General features: G+C 44.5%; 2 protein-coding genes across 2 annotated transcripts in view; both read left to right on the top strand.

The window, feature by feature from the left end:
- Positions 1-20,527, top strand: part of SLC27A3 (solute carrier family 27 member 3) — a 270,600-nt gene that overhangs the window by 234,353 nt on the left and 15,720 nt on the right. The gene's annotated exons all lie outside the window — the stretch shown is intronic.
- Positions 10,571-14,509, top strand: LOC134412346 (protein S100-A12-like). Its single transcript, XM_063146249.1, has 3 exons — positions 10,571-10,656; positions 12,732-12,893; positions 14,043-14,509. The coding sequence occupies exons 2-3, from the start codon at positions 12,750-12,752 to the stop codon at positions 14,397-14,399; spliced, it is 501 nt and encodes a 166-aa protein (XP_063002319.1). The 5' UTR covers positions 10,571-10,656; positions 12,732-12,749; the 3' UTR covers positions 14,400-14,509.

The raw sequence follows: 20,527 nt of genomic DNA, 5'->3' as shown, positions 1-20,527 counted from the left end.
AAGGAAGAATAAAGAGAGGAAGCCTTATGGAAAAAGCACTGGGCAGAGATTAGGAAACGTTTGTTCTCTTAAGACCCAGGCTGTGCAATCCCTGCATCAGAAGAACAATATTTGCAGCTCCTCAACTTTCCTTGCTGTTGAGTGCAATGCAAACTCTTGAACTTAGCTCAGACTAGAAGCAGCACCGTGGTCTTGCCCTACCTGCATTTCTGCATTTTTGAGGGTTTTACACAGTGATCAGCCCCAAACTGGATTTTGGGAAGGGCATAGAAAGGAGGAACTTTAGGCAGCTTCATTATAGGGGCTTGGATCTTCTCTTCCATAATGGGCAAACCAAAACTCCTCACCCTTTCTCTTGCGCTTCAGAAGGTCTTTGTATGCCACCCTCCAAGCCTTCAGGTGTCTCAGGTTATCCTAAGGATGTTTCCGAGCCCGATTCAAGGTGCTGGTTTTAACCTATAAAGCCTTACACGGCTTGGGACCACAATACCTGACGGAACGCCTCTCCCGACATGAACCTCCCCATACCCTACATTCAACATCTAAGGCCCTTCTCTGGTACCTACTCCGAGGGAAGCTCGGAGGATGGCAACCAGGGAGGGGGCCTTTTCAGTGGTGGCCCCGCAATTATGGAATGATCTCCCTGATGAGGCTCACCTGGCACCAATATTGTTATCTTTTCGGCGCCATGTCAAGACTTTTCTCTTCTCCCTGGCATTTAACAGCATATGCTGAGTTTCTTTCTTAACTGACCCCAGAACAGTTGTTTTAAATGGATCTTGTCTGTTTTTTACGCTTTTTGTGGTTTAAATTTTGTATATTTGTTTTTAACATTCACTGTTTTTAATCTTTGTAAATCGCCCAGAGAGCTTCGGCTATGGGGCGGTATATAAATGTAATAAACAACAACAAGAAGAACAATAATAATGTCAAAACCATTTTGGTGGATCAGAGCAATGTTATGTCTGGCCTAGCATCCTGTTTTCAACAGTGGTCAGCTGTGTTGCACCCTGGGAAGCACCTGTCCGTAACCTCACAGATATCCCCACTGGTTTTTGTATGCCAGTTTGCCTAACATCTGCATTTTACACACAACTTCGCCTAATAAGCATAGAATCATAGAATAGCAGGGGCCTACAAGGCCATATTTGATTCTTCACTTTCTTTCTCCTCACATATCAAGGCTGTACCCAAGTCCTGCTGTTTTTTCCTATATAACATTTCTAGGATCCGTCCGTTCTTATCTGACTCTTCTGCTAAGACCCTTGTCCATGCATTGGTTATCTCTCGTTTGGACTTTTGTCATCTTCTTTTGACTGGTCTTCCTTCTGTTCATCTTTCCTCTTTGGTCTCTCTTCACCATTCTGCAGCCAAGATTATTTTCTTAGGAGAAACATGGTCGAAACGACGAGCCAAGAAAATAATCTTGGCTGCAGAATGGTGAAGAGAGACCAAAGAGGTCTCTTTGTTGAAATCTCTTCATTGGCTTCCGATCCCATATAGAATTCAGTATAAGCTTGTTTTGCTGACATTCAAAGCGTGTCATTGTCTTGCGCCCTCTTATCTCTCCTCTCTCATTTCACTCTACCATCCCCCTTGTACCCTCCATTCCTCAAATGTTATGTTGCTCTCCTGTCCAAGAGTTTCTATCTCTCTGCTATTCTATGATTCTATTCTGTCAGGGATGCTTTAGGGTGGATTCCTGCATTGAGCAGGGGGTTGGACTCGATGGCCTTGTAGGCCCCTTCCAATTCTGCTATTCTATGATTCTATGATTCTATGATTGTCTTGCCCAGCTTTGCCCATTCTCTCTGGCTGCCCTGTTTGCTTGGAATTCTCTTCCAGAGCATCTACGTACCACAAATTCCATCGTAAATTTTAAAACGCGCTTGAAAACTCATTCGTTTTCAATAGCTTTTGGTATTTTAGATTGATTTACTGTTCTTATTACTATCAGGAAGTTTTGGTTGTTGATTTTGGAGAAGGTGTGCCATGCTAAGGATGACATTTGGTGACAGCAGGGTGGGAACTCATGGCTGGGAGACAGTACAGATCTCAGACCCATTAATTTTCTTGAACAATAGATTCATTCAGCGAGTCCGAATGAGGTTGTTTTGCCTAAAAATGTGGACCCAATAAAATTCTCCAGCATTCCAAGAAATAAATGTGCATTTATGGATGATATTTCTACAATCGAAGATCCTAAATGGCCACTTACTGGGGCCGTCGGCCGTGAAAACAGAGAGGGGTGTGAGATATATCCACCCACAAACACAGTGGGTTCCTGCTTTTCCTTCGCAATGGGGAAAAGAGGAACAAGATGCAATTCTTTGGTTTCCCAAGTCATGCTTGTTCAACATTCATCTGGGAAGGAGTGTGTCCTAACCTGCCGAAAAGAGTGTTGCAAGAATTCGAACTTTGGCTGTACCTGGATGGGTACAACTCACTGGTGTGAGGTAAAGGTCACTGGGTTAATGGCCCTCCAGATGTGTGGGACTACAAGCCCCATTATCTCCAGCCAGCATGGCAAAAAGTCAGGGATGTTGGCAGCTGTGGTTCAAAACAGAGGCCAATTTCATATGACACAAGTGAGATATTTCCCCCCTCGTATGTCCTGTCAAATGGGAAAAAAAGCCCCCTTGTCTTCTTTGATGTGTGAGTACGTGTGATTGGATTGCATCCATTCATTCCCCCGTTCTCATGTCAAGAATCACCTTATCTAGCAAATGGCGAGTACGGAGCAAGGCATGATCGAAGTTTGTAAACGGATGCGTGGTGTGGAGGAAGTGGATAGAGAGAAGATCTCTCTCTCTCTCTCTCTCTCTCTCTCTCTCTCTCTCTCTCTCTCTCTCTCCTCTTAATGCTCAAAGCTGAAGAAATTCTGCATAGAGTGGAGAATGTGGATAGAGAGACTTTTTTCTCCCTCTCCCATAATATTAGAACCCGGGGTCATCCCATGAAGCTGATGGGTGAAATCCCCCTGTGGAATTCCCCACTCCCCAAGGCTCAAGGCTCCCTATGGGGTGCTCAACCTGGAGTTTTTGTTGGCTCGAACCAACATTCAAGTAGCTCACCAAACTTCCACCCCCAACACACAAGCAAGTGGTGTTTCTGCATAAGAACATCAGAAGAGCCCTGCTGGAACAGACCAAGGTCCATCTTGTCCAGCATTCTGTTCACACGGTGGCCAACCAGCTGCCCACAGGAAGCCCCCAAGCAGGACATGAGTGCAACACCACCCTCCTTCCCATGTCCCTCAGCAACTGGTGTACATAGGCATCCTGCCTCTCATACTGGAAAGTAGCCACCATGACTACTAGCCATGAATAACGTTGTCCTCCATGAATTGATATAATCCCCTTAAGCCTGTTGAAGTTGGTGGAATTTCCTAAGATCTGAGTTGGTGGTTATCGAGTAGATACCTGCCTTTGAAGCTATTGTAAATTTGACTCCCCAAATACAGAAATCCCAAGACAATAGTCTTGGTGCACAAAGTTTGGCACACCTGGTTTTGTAGGTTTTGTGCGTCTCATCTTCAGACCCTGTCTCTGCTCTTCCCTCATTCTCTCCAGTAAAAATAAAATAAAATAAAGCAATTCCTAACTAATCCATTTAGGACACAGTCCTATGTATGTTTAGACAGAAAATGCCCTAAAACTCTCAGCATAGCTGGATGGGTAACGCTGGGAGTTGTAGGAGTCCTTTTCTGTCTAAAAACGCCGGCACCCTTAATTAATACCATGTCCTGTCTGTGATGGCATTTGGTGACAGCAAGGTGGGAACTCATGGCCGGGAGACAATACAGATCTCAGACCCACTAATTTTCTTGAACAATAGCATGGGTGAGGTTTGACAAATCTCTTGATTCCGTGCCTCTCATCCGTAATCACACAAAGCAGCAATCCCATGTCAACAATAAACTCAAAGAAAAGATTGTGGGTGGGAAGTCCTTGAAGGACCGCCATAAGGTGAGACCCACAGAGACCAAGGTCCTATAAAAGAAGGGACATTCATAGGTCTTGCATCCTTCTCTATCCTTCATTGAGTGGTTGGATCTGACCAAGGTAAGTTTTCTGGTGGCACAATTATTTTCTCGCCTGAGTTGCCTCCATCTTATTTTCCATCCAAGCTTCCTTAAAAATAAAACCATCCTCCCTAGATTGGATGGTGTGTGTTTATTCGTTCAGTTGCTTCCGACGGTAGGAAGCTTATTTCTCCTCTGTCTCTCTCTTTTATTTTATTGCATTGACAGTAAAGTCCTCTGCATTTGTATGGATGGACGATTCAAGCTATTTCGCATTTTCTCAGTTTCCATTTTTCCAATCGCAAATTCTGTTCATCTTGAACTTTGGGGTTCTGTTTTTTTATTTTTGTTTTTGTTTTAAAAACCATTTGCCCCAAAATATGTATGCATTTTCATGTGTGTTTCTCTTAAAATCATTTTGGATACAATTTTGCTTAATATTTATTTATTTATTTATTTATTACATTTTTATACTGCCCAATAGCCGAAGCTCTCTGGGCGGTTCACAAAATGCCCATATGCCCATGTTTTGCAAATACTTTGCCTTGATCATGCTTTTTTATTTTATTTTATTTATTTATGTATTTATTTATTATATTTCTATACCACCCAATAGCTGGAGCTCTCTGGGGGGGGGGTTCACAAAAATTAAAACCATTCAAACTATAAAACAACAGTATAAAATGCTTGTTTTTGAACGGTTGTTTTCCCTAACATAACTTTTTTTTTGGACTGGAGACTGCAAAATTATGAGAAATGAGCTTTTCAAAGGTAAATGGAGTCTCAGTTCAAATATTTGTTTGAAAGTGCAAAGTTAGGTAGGTTAGCCTTAACATGGTAAAAAAATTCTCCTCAGTTCCTATGCAGAAGTAAGCTGCATTGAGCTCAATGGAACTTCCTCCAAAGTAGAATTGGGCATAGGACTGCAGCTGCAATTCTTCTAAGGAGCTCAAAACATTGAATGTCCCCCTTTTTTTATCCTTACAACAACCTTGCAAGGGAGGTTTGGCTGAGAGGTAGTTACTGGCCCAAAGTTTCCCAGTGAACTTCATGGTGAGTGGGAAAAAGGCCTATACCTGCTCAGGTATGAGCCCTCTGCCATCATAGGTGTGGCAGGTGAGCACAAGACATGACCTTCTGCATTGAGAAAAGCATTCTGTTGAGGGTTGATTTGTTGAGTAACTCCCTGAACCTAGAACCAAACATTTATTTATTTATTTAAGGATTTTTATGCCGCCATTCAGCCAAAAAAGGCTCTCACGGCGTCTTACAAAAGTATTTCTTGACAGTCCCTGCCCACAGGCTTACAATCTAAAAGACATGACACAAAAGGAAAGGGGATTGGGAGGGAGGAGGAGGAGGGGGAAAAGGAAAGCAAATTCAACATAACTATGATTCTATGATAATAATAATAATGTATCCAGTGATTTATTTTCTATCAAATTTATCGATTTTCTATCAAATTTATAAATAAATTCTATCAGATTTATTTTCTATCAAATTAAAGACTGATCTATTCCGGCAGGCCTATCCAGTGAAATTTTAGAATGTTTTAAGGATGTTTTAAAGTTGCTTTAATCATGTGTGGTATGTTTTTAATCACTTTTTTAACGTGTATTTTATACCATGTTTTTATACTTTGAATGGTTTTAGTTTTTGTGAACCGCCCAAGGAGCTTCGGCTATTGGGCGGTATAAAAATGCAAGAAATAAATGGAATGAAATAAAAATAAATAATAAAAAAAATAAAGGGGAATGGTTGGGGGAAAATGCTGACGTAGCGTTCAGCACAGTGTTAGGTGGGTGGTTGCAGGAAGTTGTGAGTTTCGGAGAGAGCGTTTCTATCCATTTAGTTCTCTGCTTTTGTAGGTTGTGAGCAGAAGCTATTCGAAATGTCTCAGACACCAATGGAAGCCGCCTGTGATGAGATCATCCAAATCTACCACACTGCCGGCCATGGCCAGGACACCCTTGATCGGAATGAGTTTAAGAAGATGATGGACAAACAGTTCCCCAACTGGGTCAAGGTGAGGGATGCCCTAATCCTGGAGCTGAACTGAAACCCTTCTGCCTTCTCTCACACAACCAATTTCTTCCCAGAAATACTCTTCTCTGGAAATCCTGATTTCAGATATTCACCCAGTATTCTCTGATCATGCGACTTAATTCCGAGTACACCCTAATCTCTGAATTGTTGTATTGCTTCGGCAATGGGGCGGTACAGCAATGATAAAAGAACAAGAAGAATGCATCTTTATATTTGACACTACGGATGGGGGGGGAATTCATTCAATTCTCATTTGAATGTGAACCTACCGAATTTTGCCCTTTTGAAACGGTAGATTCTCATTTGTCCTCTGAGGTTCACGCTTCTCCAAACTTGGCAACCGAGCTCTCCAATCAATAAATACACAAAAAACAAGAAGAGAAAAGAGGTGTATATTAAGAAAGATAATGTTCAGAAATGCCTTCTCCGCAGATAATTGCTTTCTGAAACGGAACAAAAACGTGTACAAACAGGGCCGGTGCCAGACTATTTTGTGCCCTAGGCAAGTGAGCTGCTTTCATCCACCCACCACCCACCGCAGCGTACCTGGGCACGAGGCGCCATCTCGCCCGCCCAGCCGAAGCGAAGCCAGGACGCTGGGGTGGGGGGGACCGGGGCGGCGGCTTTGGAACTGCGCACCCGGTTGGAAGCTGCTCTGGGAGAGCGACTTCTGGGCGCGGCGTTCCAAAGCTGCCCGCCCCCCTACCCCAGCATTCTGGCTTTGCTTCAGCGCCCACCCAGCCAAAATGAAGCCAGGATGCTGGAGGGGGGGGGCGGTGTGGCTCCGCTTTGGCTGGGTGGGTGCCCAGCCGAAGCAAAGCCAGGATGCTGGGGTGGGCGGGCGGCTTTGGAATGGCATGCCTGGAAGCCGCCCCCTCAGAGCTGCTGTGGGAGAGTGGCTTCCAGGTGTGGCATTCGGCACCCTCCTTACCTTGGAGCTCTAGGCAGCCGCCTGAGTGGCCTCTATGGTAGCACCGGCCCTGCGTACAAAGTACTTGTGTCAGGAGCAATGTCCACAAACATGCTTACGGGTTTTCATGCAAACCTTGCGAGCAACGGGCCATATGTTCATTGGTAGCACAGATACAAGGGAAGGAAGACGGGAAGGAATTGAAGTTACCAAAAGCTGTTGCCAACTGTGCATGTTCTGAAATGAAATTGCAGAAATTCTCTGCGTTAAACCAGAAACGGAAGAGGTGGAACACCTTAGCGGCCCTGAGTGCTTTGGGATACTGAACGTGCCCACTGATGCGTACCCCCCAAAATGTTGGCCTTTCCATATTTGTGGGCATTTCCCATTTCTTACTAACATTTCCCATCCCACAGCACTATTTTGTGCCTCTGCCTTGCCATTCTGTCTCCACTGCCTCCTTCCTCGGACCAAATGAACAATAGAGGAACATAGTCAATTTCGTCCACTGTGGCCTAATGTCTGTTCATTATCCTCCATGTCAATGAATGACTCCCTCGTCTTGGTAGTGCCCAACGTGTGTCCCGTTGCCATAGATGCCACTCTTTCTCAAACCCCTCTTTTGTTCTGGGCTTAGGCCATTCTTCGGTCTGGGGCTTCTGGTTGCCGACCCCTCATTCCAAAAATCACCATCTCTGCCGATAAAATGGGGAAAAAAAAAGAACTAATTTTGTCCCTGTGTTTTCTCCCCCTCCTGCCCCATGCAGGAAGCCCAGGACCCTGAAGGCATTTCTGAACTCCTCAAAGACTTGGACAAAGACAACAATGAGCAACTCAGCTTTGAAGATTTCATGGCCCTGATCGGAAAAGTTGCCATTCGCGCCCACAAGAAATTCCATGAGCATGATGGTACTGAACATCCATCCTCTCAAGGCCACTAAAAAAAGAAAGAAAGTGCTCTTCAGTGGATAATGCTCAGAAGAAAGGGAGGGGTAAAAAAGTCCATAGACATATATGCACTCTTGTTTTCTCAAAATCTGTAGACAGGAATGTCAAGATTTGGCCATGAAATATGAAATAAAGATCTATTTAGAAATGCCTGGATATTTTACTGCCTCCTTCTCAAACGGTTGCCACATACGTTTTTTTCCTCACAAACCTGTTCTTTCAGAGAATATGAAATACTGGCTTCTTCTTTTCTTCCATTATTTTGTTAAAAAATTTCCACATCACAGCAGTGGGAAACTTCAAGCCTGTTTGCCAAATCTGCCCTCTTCCAGGTTCCCAAATGGGCATGCTGGTGGCTCCCATTTTGATGGGCTGTGATTCCAATCTGGATTTTAGTAAGAACCAGCCAGAACTCTAAAGAGGGCTGTTTGTTTTATTCATTTATCTTATTTATAATAGTTTTATTAGAATGTTACCCTATGTGGCAGGGTGTTACTGTTTTATTCTTTTACTACGTACAGCACCATGTACCTAGATGGTGCTATATAAATAAATAAAAAAATAAAGACGTTTCTGAATATGATAGAACCTCTCAGCAGTTAACAACATTAAACACAATTTTAAAACATAGTATTGAAGCAGTACATTAAACCATGGCCAACTATAACAAAGAAACAATGAAATGGAATGGTGGAATTAATTCGCTTGCAGCACAGGGTAAGCCTGGGTGAATAAGTGAGTCTTTCGGAGGTGTTCAAAAGATGCCACATTTTCTGCCTCCTGAACTACACAAGAGAGGCTTTTCCAAATGCTGGGGGCCACTAAAGAGAAGGCCCTGCCATCCGGGTACTTCATGGAGGCATTCTGTCCATTTTGGAATGACCAGCAAGGTCTCCTCTGCTGATCTTAAAGGTCACCTGGGTTTGTACAAGGGAAGGCGGTCTGCTAGGTATCCTGGTCCCAAGTACTTTAGGGCTCTAACATAACCTTGTATGTGGCTCGATAGTGAATAGGCAGCCAGTGCAGTTCTTCCAACACAGGTGTTACAGGAGTAGAGCTGGGTGTCCCAGTGACCACGCTAGTGGCTGCAATCTGCACTAGCTACAGCTTCCAAACCGCGCACGAGGGCAGCCCCACATAGGACGCATTGCAGAAATAGGTTCAGAACCTTGGATAGGCTTCCTGGCCTTGGTGTCTTTTCTTCTCCACGCAAAAGGTTGAAAAACGCCACCTAAGGCATTTAGATACTGGCACTAGGAACTTTGATGGGTGTCCCAGTGAGCACCCAAGCTGTAGCTTCTCAACCAGGAAGCCCCACATAGAGTGTATTCCAGGAGCCTAATTGTGAGGGTACCCCTGCATTATGTGGCTATGCTGGCCCTAGCCAGGAACGGGCTTAGTTAGTGCTCCAATTGAAGCTGGTAATGGGTACTCCAGGACACCTGAGCCTGCAGTGATAGTGATGGATCCAGGAGCACTCCCAGACTATGCACTTGCTCATTCAGATGGGGTGCAACCCCACCCTGTATATGGAGCAGAAGGCTCTATGCTGCCTCCGGTATTAAAAGCAGCATGCTTAGGCACACCAGATGCTGGAGAACATTGGCAGCCATGACCTTCTTGTGGGCTTCTCATGGAAGCATCTGATTCACCACTGTTTAGGTGAAATACTGGACTAGTTACATCTTTGGTCTGATCCAGCCCAAAGCCTTGGTCAGGAGATAGCAGTGGCCCAGCCTGAGGATCATTCAACCCAGATTAGCTATGGGTGAACTATTCTGAGGATCATTCAACCCAGATTAGCTATGGGTGAACCATTAAGGAAGCCTTCCCTAACATGATGTCCACCAGATGTTTGAGACTATAACTTGCTCCCTGTCCATTCGCCAAGGTGGATGGGGCAGAGTGGACTTATAGTCCAAAAACTTCTGGCGGCCACTACGTTGGGGGAAAACTGCATTAAGAGATCATAAGAAGGACACAAGAAGAACCCCGGTAGATGAGGCCAAAGGCCTGGAAACAGCCTGGAGGTTCTTGGTAGAGCACCTGCTTTTCATGAAGAGGGTCTCAGGTTTGATCCCCCATATCTCTATGTGAGGCTGGGAAAGGATCCTACCTGAAACCCTGAAGACCTATTCCTGCCAGTCAGTGTTTGCTTGACAAATAAAATACATCGGAGAGAGACACAGGGGCTACGAGGGGGAAAGAAGAGATAATGCAAGGCCAACTTCATCTCACCATCACCCTAAAAAGACACCCAGCTCTAAACATTTCAAAAGAGCTCACATGCCTTTCTGGAAATGTTGGATCCTATCTTTGTGGCAGGAAACAGCTACATGTTGAAAACTTTTTACAATGTCTAAAGAAACGATCAAGGAGATCGCCTGCTGTCCTTTCTCTCTTAGGCAATCTTGGTGTGAGGAAAGGATGGACAATGAGTGACAAGTTGCAGAACCTGCCCGCAACCTTTAACCACACACACACATACACACACACACACACACACAGAGGAATGCTGTTTCAGGAGGAAGCCAGTCAAACATCTTGAGCAAGAGATGCACACTGCAAGGGTTAATGGGGGGAGGTTTGGCAGTGGAGAAAGATTTCTCAAGCAGGGGTGGGTGGGAGCAAGACCCTGGAGAGAGAGAGAATATAAGAGACGGGATTATGGCAGGCATCTCCAATACATCTTGGATCACCCCTGCTCTCTTGTGGATCTTCAACTGAGGTATGTGTTCAAGACGTTTCTGTGTTTCTTGTGTTGTCTTGGGTTTAAGCCTTCATATTGGACACAGGAGGGAAGATCCTTTGTCATGGCACTTGGCTTGTGTAATAAATATTGATGAGGTGGGTATTGTCTGGTGCCTATGGCTGTTGGAATAACTCAAGAACTTCTGTGAAGGCCTTGCTGCAGAAATGGAAGAGGAGAGTCAAGGAGGCTCATCATTTGGGTGGCACATTCTGAGACCCACCAGTTGAAGACCAATGGTCAGCACCAGCTCTTCTCAACCTGGTGTCCTGCAGATATTTGGGGTTGCAACCAGAATGACAAATGGTCAGGAACGTAGAGAATTGTAGCCCAACATCTGAAGGGCAGAAGGTTGGGAAAAGCTGTTCTAGGAGAAAGCAGATGGCCGTTGATCAGCTAGGGGAAGAGGGTAACTTCTTGTGCCTCCGTACTTAGAGGTAACCCTTTGTCAAGCTCATCATGTGCATTGTCCTGTCCTGAGAAAGGACCAACTGCATACCTAGATATGCCCAGAGGAAACAGTTAAATTCTCCTCATCTCTTCTTGGCAGAGGAATACAGTCAAGCAGTATTGGCCCATTCTTGTCCATCTCTTGATAAATGCTCATCTTGTCTTGTATCTCTGTGGCATCCTGCACCTGGGGGGAGAAGAAACTTAGACACATCTAGGGTGCTGCCTTCTGCTGAGCTGTAGGGAGCATTCCTGGGTTGCAACCTGTGGGTCACTGCAGAAGTAACCTTATGAATGGTATGCAAAAGAGACGCAGGTCCCAAATTAATATTTGGGTTCATGGTGGGCCTCGGGACTGAAAAGATTGAAGATTACCTGTAGTGCGTCCTTCCCCAATCAGGTGGATTCCAGATGTGTTGGATTACAGCATTCCCCAGACAACTGGGGATTTGGGGAATTATACTCCAAAACATCTGGACGACACCAGGTTGATGAAGTCTGCAGTCATGGGACGGAAACCCCTGGTTGGATTCCAAAGGTCTACACCAGCCTGGTGGCTTCAAGATATTTTTGGCCTAGTTACTACATCTCAGCAATTCCAAACCTGAATGATCTCAGCAATTCCAAACCATCTTTTGATGTGATGGCATTGTCTCAAGGGGATTTCTGTATTGAGAAGCTAGCACAACCACCACAACGCAGCGCAAGATGGAAATTAAGTGCTAGAGCACTAGCATTGAATAGAGAAGGTCCAATCACGGCATCGCCAGCTATATCAGTCTTTCCCAACTTGGTGCCCTCTGGGTCGTTCTGCTTACAATTCCCACCATTCCTGTGGCAACTGAAGTCCCAAACATTTGGAGGGCACTAGGTTGTGGAACAGGGCTGGCCTAAAGGCAGAAACTCTCCAGGATTCTGGCAGAGAGTTTTTTCTCAGCTCCACCCACAGAATCCAGGGATTGAACCTGGCACCTTCTGCACATAATCCATGCGTTCTGCCAGCACACAGGAATCTACCTTACACTGAGTAGGACTATTGGTCCAGCTAGCTCAGTATGGCCTACACTCTTTGGCAGTGGTGCTCTCCAGATTTTCAGAGAGGGAGACTTTCTGAGATGAAGCCATGGATGTCCTGCTTGCTCTACCACCGAAGTAGCTGCCCAGATGTGTGAACCATGGTACATTTCTCTTTTTGTAAATAGCTGGATTGCATGCAGACTGGGGTATGGTCAGCTTGTGATTGGTAAGCAGTTGGTTGCATGCCTTTGGGTGGGAAGAGATGGTCCTTCTTTTAGAGAGCTGAAGGTGATATTGTACAGAGACTATTGTTTGTTCCTCATGCTACATAAGAACATAAGAGGAGCCATGCTGGATCAAACCAAAGGTCCATCTATTCCAGCATTTGGTTCATAAAGTCAGCCTAAGTACTCCAGTTGCTGGGGACCTTGGTGGGAGGGTGCTGCGTTTTCAGCATTGTATCAGTGGAAGAATCAAAGACCCACTTCACGTTCTTCATGTGAGGCGAGGAGCCCATCTTTGTAGCATAGAATTCCCCTTCCACCTCCCCTCTGCAACTGAACTGGATGCTGATTTGCTTCTTATAGGTCAGCAGCCAACTCAAGATGTCTCAAACCCAACTGGAAACAGCCTGTGAGACTATCATAAACATTTTCCACCAATATTCTGCGCGTGTTGGGCATTTTGACACCCTCAGCAAAAAGGAGATGGCTGAGCTGCTGAAAAAGGAGCTTCCAAATTTCCTGAAGGTGAGAGCTGGGTGTAGAGCAGGCTGATCCTTCCTGAGAAAGGCTCTTTGGGTAGAGCATGGGAGAAAGAAATGGACGAATGGCAGTCATTTGGTTTACACTCAGAGGAGGAATCCTGGGCAGGATCTACACTACTGCTTTAAAATGATTTATAACACTAGTGACGATGGTTGGGGCCCAGGACACCTCCGTGCACAGTTTTCAAAATGTTTTCAAAGTGCCGTCTCCTGCTTGGCGTAGATCTGGCCCTGGCTTCCTGCAGATAACTTGGACAACAACTCCCATAATCCTCAGCCATTGACCAGGCTGACTTGGAATTATGGGAGTTATAGGCCCCAATATGACCTCAGAAATGGCCCTTGTTCCATTTAAATGTGAATTCTTTTAATTGGAGCTTGATCATTTTGGGGGCCTCATTGCTTGACTCCAAGCCTCATCACTTTGATGATGATGATGATGCTAATAATAATAATAACAATAATAATACATTTATTTATTTACTACCTGCCTCTCCCTCTGGATCAAGGCGGGGAACAACACCAAATAAAATATAACACATAAAATTAGTTAAAAGTGCATATAAAAGCAATACAATATTAAAATAACAATCACAACATCTTAAAATTCTAAGGTTTAAAATTCATCTGGGTTGGCCTGCCAGAAGAGACTAGTCTTCACAGCTGTCTTAAACTCAGAGAGAGCATTAAGTTGACGAATCTCTCCCGGTAAGCCATTCCACAAACTGGGAACGGCAGAAGAAAAGGTCCTCTGGGTAATAGTTGTCAGCCTTGTTTTTGTTGGCTGGAGTAAACCCTTCCCAGAGGACCTGAGTGTGCAGGGAGAAGGCCATCCCACAGGTAACCTGGACCCAAACCATGTAGGGCTTTAAAGGTGATAACCAACACTTTATACTTCGCCCGGAAACTAATTGTCAGCCATTGAAGAGATTTTAAAGTTGGTGTAATTGTTCTCTGTGATGCAGGTGTTGTGGGGGGAAACCGTGGCATCTCAGCTTCCCACTCTGCCTTGTACATAGATTCTGGGGCAAGATCCTTTTCTATTCCTTCTTGGAAATGGGTCTTCCCATGGCTGCCATTTTGAGAATGGGCATGCACCTCCAGGAATAGCCGTTTTTGTGAGAGCACCAAGGGCCACCTCGCCAAATTGCAATGTGCCCATTGGCCCCCCAAAATTGGGGAACCCTGCCCCCAAATCCTGCCTTTGAAATGTCCTGGGATGGGGGTTGGAATTCTAATGTGGTGGGGACAGCATCATAACGCCTGTAGCCACCCTTTCTTTGCAATGTTTTTATTTCAACAACAGGATAAGAAGAACCCAAAGGCCATTGATGAAGTGTTCAATGATCTGGACAAGAACAAAGATGCCCAGCTCAGCTTTGGAGAATTCACAACCTTAATCAGCAGGGTGCTAATTGCTTCCCATGAACACATTCATGAAGAAGGCCATGAGGGACACTCCACTCCCATAACTAAGCCCCAAGAGTGAAGCCAGCTCGTTGTGCCAATCAACACAGTTTCATCAATGACCCCTCAACCCTGTTCTCTTCCATACCTGTGGGTCAGGCCAATTTGTCAAAATAAAACTTTCCTCCAAAGTTCCAAAGATGGATGTTTTCTTTTGGTTGCTTTCCTCAGAGGTGGGGGCCGGCGGGTGGAAGGCAAAGTTACAGTAGGTCTACCAAAGGTATCATGGTAGATGGAGCCAACTGGATAGACTAGTTCCGAAATGCGCATGAGGGCAGCCCCACATAGGACGCATTGCAGAAATAGGTTCATAACCTTGTATAGCTCCTTTAGAGCCCTGGCTGGTTCCTACTAAAACCAGGAATGGAATTTCAGGCCCAATGGGAACAGAGCCACCAACCCCCCCCCCCCCCCCCGCCTCTTCCTCAACATTTGGTGGCTTCCTGGCCTTGGTGTCTTTTCTTCTCCACACAAAAGGTTGAAAAACGCCACCTAAGGCATTTAGATACTGGCACTAGGAGCTTTGATGGGTGTCCCAGTGAGCACCCAAGCTGTAGCTTCTCAACCAGGAAGCCCCACATAGAGTGTATTCCAGGAGCCTAATTGTGAGGGTAGCCCTGCATGGATTACTGTGGCTATGCTGGCCCTAGCCAGGAACGGGCTTAGTTAGTGCTCCAATTGAAGCTGGTAATGGGTGCTCCAGGACACCTGAGCCTGCAGTGATAGTGATGGATCCAGGAGCACTCCCAGACTATGCACTTGCTCATTCAGATGGGGTGCAACCCCACCCTGTATATGGAGCAGAAGGCTCTATGCTGCCTCCGGTATTAAAAGCAGCATGCTTAGGCACACCAGATGCTGGAGAACATTGGCAGCCATGACCTTCTTGTGGGCTTCTCATGGAAGCATCTGATTCGCCACTGTTTAGGTGAAATACTGGACTAGTTACATCTTTGGTCTGATCCAGCCCAAAGCCTTGGTCAGGAGATAGCAGTGGCCCAGCCTGAGGATCATTCAACCCAGATTAGCTATGGGTGAACTATTCTGAGGATCATTCAACCCAGATTAGCTATGGGTGAACCATTAAGGAAGCCTTCCCTAACATGATGTCCACCAGATGTTTGAGACTATAACTTGCTCCCTGTCCATTGGCCAAGGTGGATGGGGCAGAGTGGACTTGTAGTCCAAAAACTTCTGGCGGCCACTACGTTGGGGGAAAACTGCATTAAGAGATCATAAGAAGGACACAAGAAGAACCCCGGTAGATGAGGCCAAAGGCCTGGAAACAGCCTGGAGGTTCTTGGTAGAGCACCTGCTTTTCATGAAGAGGGTCTCAGGTTTGATCCCCCATATCTCTATGTAAGGCTGGGAAAGGATCCTACCTGAAACCCTGAAGACCTATTCCTGCCAGTCAGTGTTTGCTTGACAAATAAAATACATCGGAGAGAGACACAGGGGCTACGAGGGGGAAAGAAGAGATAATGCAAGGCCAACTTCATCTCACCATCACCCTAAAAAGACACCCAGCTCTAAACATTTCAAAAGAGCTCACATGCCTTTCTGGAAATGTTGGATCCTATCTTTGTGGCAGGAAACAGCTACATGTTGAAAACTTTTTACAATGTCTAAAGAAACGATCAAGGAGATCGCCTGCTGTCCTTTCCCTCTTAGGCAATCTTGGTGTGAGGAAAGGATGGACAATGAGTGACAAGTTGCAGAACCTGCCCGCAACCTTTAACCACACACACACATGCACACACACACACACACACACACACACACACACACACACACACAGGAATGCTGTTTCAGGAGGAAGCCAGTCAAACATCTTGAGCAAGAGATGCACACTTCAAGGATTTATGGGGGAGGTTTGGCAATGGAGAAAGATTTCTCATGCAGGGGTGGGTGGGAGCAAGACTCTGGAGAGAGAGAGAATATAAGAGATGGGATTATGGCAGGCATCTCCAATACATCTTGGATCACTCCTGCTCTCTTGTGGATCTTCAACTGAGGTATGTGTTCAAGACGTTTCTGTGTTTCTTGTGTTGTCTTGGGTTTAAGCCTTCATATTGGACACAGGAGGGAAGATCCTTTGTCATGGCACTTGGCTTGTGTAATAAATATTGATGAGGTGGGTATTGTCTGGTGCCTACGGCCGTTGGAATAACTCAAGAACTTCTGTGAAGGCCTTGCTGCAGAAATGGAAGAGGAGAGTCAAGGAGGCTCATCATTTGGGTGGCACATTCTGAGACCCACCAGTTGAAGACCAATGGTCTGCACCAGCTCTTCTCAACCTGGTGTCCTGCAGATATTTGGGGTTGCAACCAGAATGACAAATGGTCAGGAATGTAGAGAGTTGTAGCCCAAACATCTGGAGGGCAGAAGGTTGGGGAAAGCTGTTCTAGGAGAAAGCAGATGGCCGTTGATCAGCTGGGGGAAGAGGGTAACTTCTTGTGCCTCCGTACTTAGAGGTAACCCTTTGTCAAGCTCATCATGTGTATTGTCCTGTCCTGAGAAAGGACCAATTACATACCTAGATATGCCCAGAGGAAACAGTTAAATTCTCCTCAACTCTTCTTGGCAGAACAATACAGTCAAGCAGTATTGACCCATTCTTGTCCATCTCTTGGTAAATGCTAATCTTGTCTTGTATCTCTGTGGTATCCTGCACCTGGGGGGAGGAGAAATTTAGATACATCTAGGGTGCTGCCTTCTGCTGAGCTGTAGGGAGCATTCCTGGGTTGCAACCTGTGGGTCACTGCAGAAGTAACCTTATGAATGGTATGCAAAAGAGACGCAGGTCCCAAATTAATATTTGGGTTCATGGTGGGCTGTGGTGAGTTGGCAGTTGGCTGCGCAATTATTCTGTTTGTATGCAAGTGGCCTACCTGGCTAATATGCAATAAAGTATTTATTATTATTATGATTCTATGAAATGTAACCAAATTAAGAATCAGACAAATCAACCTATTTAATACTCCCCACTGCCTTGCAGTGTGGAGTAGGCGAAAAAATTAATGAACAATTCAGAACATGAGTAAAAAAAGTGATGCCAACCAGCAAGTTCACACTGTGTACAGGCAGGCAGGGAGGGAGCCTTACAAAGAGAGAGGAGGCTGGGAGGGGTGAGCTCTCTTTTATAGCCCCCATAGTCATCTCCCAGCATGGTGGTCCAAACAGTGCCAAGCCAATGGGAAGCGGGCAAATGCCATGTCACAGGATGGTGTCAACACCGGCAGTTGGAGGGTGGAGTAAGATGTCTGCAAGGCAAAACAACCGATAAAAGAAACAGATAGAGGTGCATTTCCTGTAACTATTGCAATATCCATTTATGGTATTCTAGTCAGAGAAGTACTTGAACTCTGTATATGCCTAAATGCTTGTATTTTGCTTGTATTTCTATTAATTTATATTTATTTTTATATTGCCAATAATCTTTCTCCATTTTCTTAATCTCTTCCTCCAATTGTTCCTGCTCTACTACTTGTTGCCTCCTTAAATTACACATTTCTCTAATACACATCCCTCTTGATACTGCCTTCATGGTATCCCAAACTACTGCCCTTGACGTTCCTCCCTTCTCATTAATTTCCCAAGACTCTGTCAATTCTCTTTGCATTTTTTCTACCACCTTATTATACTTCAAAAGTTTTGTGTTTAGTTTCCACCTAAACGCTTCCTTATAATTCTTTTTAACTGTAAACTCTAAACTTAACAATGCATGGTCTGTTACCTTTATTACCCCCATTTCCATTTTACATACCTTACTTGCAAACTCTTTTGAAACCATTATATAATCTATTCTAGAGTATGTCTGATGAACTGAGGAGTAGTAAGAAAATCCCGAATTCGATCCATTCAGTAAACGCCAACAATCTACATAATCTTTTTCTTTTACTAGTTTATTCAATATAGTAATATTATTTCTTTTTTCCACATTTGTGGGGTTTGATCTATCCACTCTATTATCCATTACCATATTAAAATCCCCAGCTAAAATAAGATATCCTTCCCTAAACTCCTCTATTTCATTAAATAAATTCATAAAAAACTCTCTATGTCTCTCATTAGGGGCATAAACATTTACTAATGTATATTGTTCACTTTCTATTTGCCCCTTTATCATAAGATATCTACCATTATCATCCTTTTTTACAGTTTTCAGTATGAATCCACTTTTTTTAAAAATCAAAATTGCTACTCCATTTTTTTTGACGTCCCTAATGACTTTTCATAATAAACAGACCACCTTGTCCGAATTTCATTTACGCCATCAAATTTTTGGTGTGTTTCTTGCATCATAATAATATCAGATCTTTCTTTATTTAACATTTGTTCTATTCGCCTCCTTTTCACGACTGCCCCCAGACCTTTAACATTAAGCGTTGATACTTTAATATTCTTATTCATAATCACCCTTTTGATTTTCCTTCCGTTCCCGTGTGCTCTGCAACTCATAAACATATACAACAACAAAAATAAAAATAAACCCTGAACCACCCTTCATCTCCCTCCCTCCCACCCTATTAATCCCCCCCAACCCCTCTTCCCCCCCACTACCTTCCCCCTCCCCATATCCCCGTGAGTCTATTACTCCGGCCATTATCTAACTTAGGGGAGAGGGGGGAGGCGGGGCCCCGCCCTAACGGCAAGATCTCTGTACTTAACTACTTAACATATTATTATCTCATAATACCATTCCCCATTTTACCCCGTCCCAGACGCCCCGGCTTTGGCTCCATTCCCAACTCCAGCTCCAAGACTTGCAGCCTTAAATAACCCCAAACTCTTCAGCAGCTCCTTGCCTTGCTCCAAAGAGGTTACTCTGTGTTGGCCCCCAGCATAGGAAAACTTTAAAAAAACAGGGTAACCCCAAGAATATCTCACTGTATTTTTTGTTAGCGTTTCAGTTATTTGTTTAACGCTGCGCCTCCATTGGAGTGTTTGCTGACAAAGATCATTGAATACTTGCACTGCTTTGCCTTTATATTTAATCATGACCATAGACCTCAATTTCTTCATCACTTGCTCTTTTTTGTAGTAACTGCCAAATCTCACAAGAATGTCTCTGGTTGATCCTCTATAATTTGCTCCTCCCACTCTATGGATCCTTTCAATATCACAGTCTTTTATATCCAAATCTGGCATCATATGGTTGAACCACTTCAAAGCTATTTTTCTCAAATCCTCTGCTGGTTCTTCAGCAAATTGTTTAATGCGTACATTACAACGACGATCCTGATCTTGAAGTTGGATCAACTTTAGATCTTGATATTGAAATTTTACCTCACAACTTTTTTCAAAGACATCCTGTTTTTTCACAAGTGCTTTTACTTCCACATCCAGCTTCTTTATCTCTCTATCATTTTGCGCGATCTTATCTGCAAGCACCCCCATCCGTGCTGCTGCGTTCTTTTCATTAACATCCATCTTCTTGCTCAAAGTGGCAGTGCTATCCAGAATCAGTTTCTTCAATTCTTCCAATGCAGTTGAAATTGGCACCGTGCCAGATCCCTCAGCCATCTTGACAAATCCGTCACTATCACTTCCACTGCTTTGTGAGTCTTTTTCTGCAGACACTTTCTCAAGACGGGCCAAATTATGATTAGAAGGATGAACTCTTTGCCAAGTAGCCTTCCCTGGTTTTTTTTTTTTTTTCTAACGTACGGCATGGGTCTATTTTTAGCTCTGAATCAATGTCCCGTTTACAATCCACACCATCTCTCTTTCTACGCAAATAAACACTTCTTCGGTGCTTTTTTAAAGGGTGAATTTACTGCCAAATAAACCTTTCTCTCAGATTAGGAGTATAAATCACCGCTTATCAGACTTAGGAGCCGGGAGAGCTGTAGCAAAGTTAGTTTCGTTTTCTAACTCCCCCCTCCTTCCGTCTGTTTACAGCCAAGGAACGGGCTGCTTTCCTCCCTCCTTTTTCTGAGTCTGCTTCCGAAAACAGGATTTTCACCCTCTCTTAGCACTCATAATCATCAACCTTCATTTTCATTAACGACCCATGCCTTTTAAAGTGAGATAATTAGCTTTCCAGATCTTCCCGATCGGGAGGTCTTAAGGAGAGATCTTACCAGTCATGGCGTCCGGCTAATCCCCCCATAAATCCTCAATTCCTATTCAGAAGTAAATTGCATT

This window comes from Elgaria multicarinata, chromosome 21 (genome assembly GCF_023053635.1).
Source record: "Elgaria multicarinata webbii isolate HBS135686 ecotype San Diego chromosome 21, rElgMul1.1.pri, whole genome shotgun sequence".
Taxonomy (NCBI): Eukaryota; Metazoa; Chordata; class Lepidosauria; order Squamata; family Anguidae; genus Elgaria; species Elgaria multicarinata.
This window is presented reverse-complemented; position numbering and strand designations above follow the sequence as displayed.

Bases quoted from the DNA above. Each gene is read 5' to 3' on its own strand.
- LOC134412346 (XM_063146249.1), top strand. From the start codon at position 12,750: ATGTCTCAAACCCAACTGGAAACAGCCTGTGAGACTATCATAAACATT. The intron at 12,894-14,042 runs GTGAGAGCTGGG...GAGAGCACCAAG, and splicing joins AGCTTCCAAATTTCCTGAAG to GGCCACCTCGCCAAATTGCA.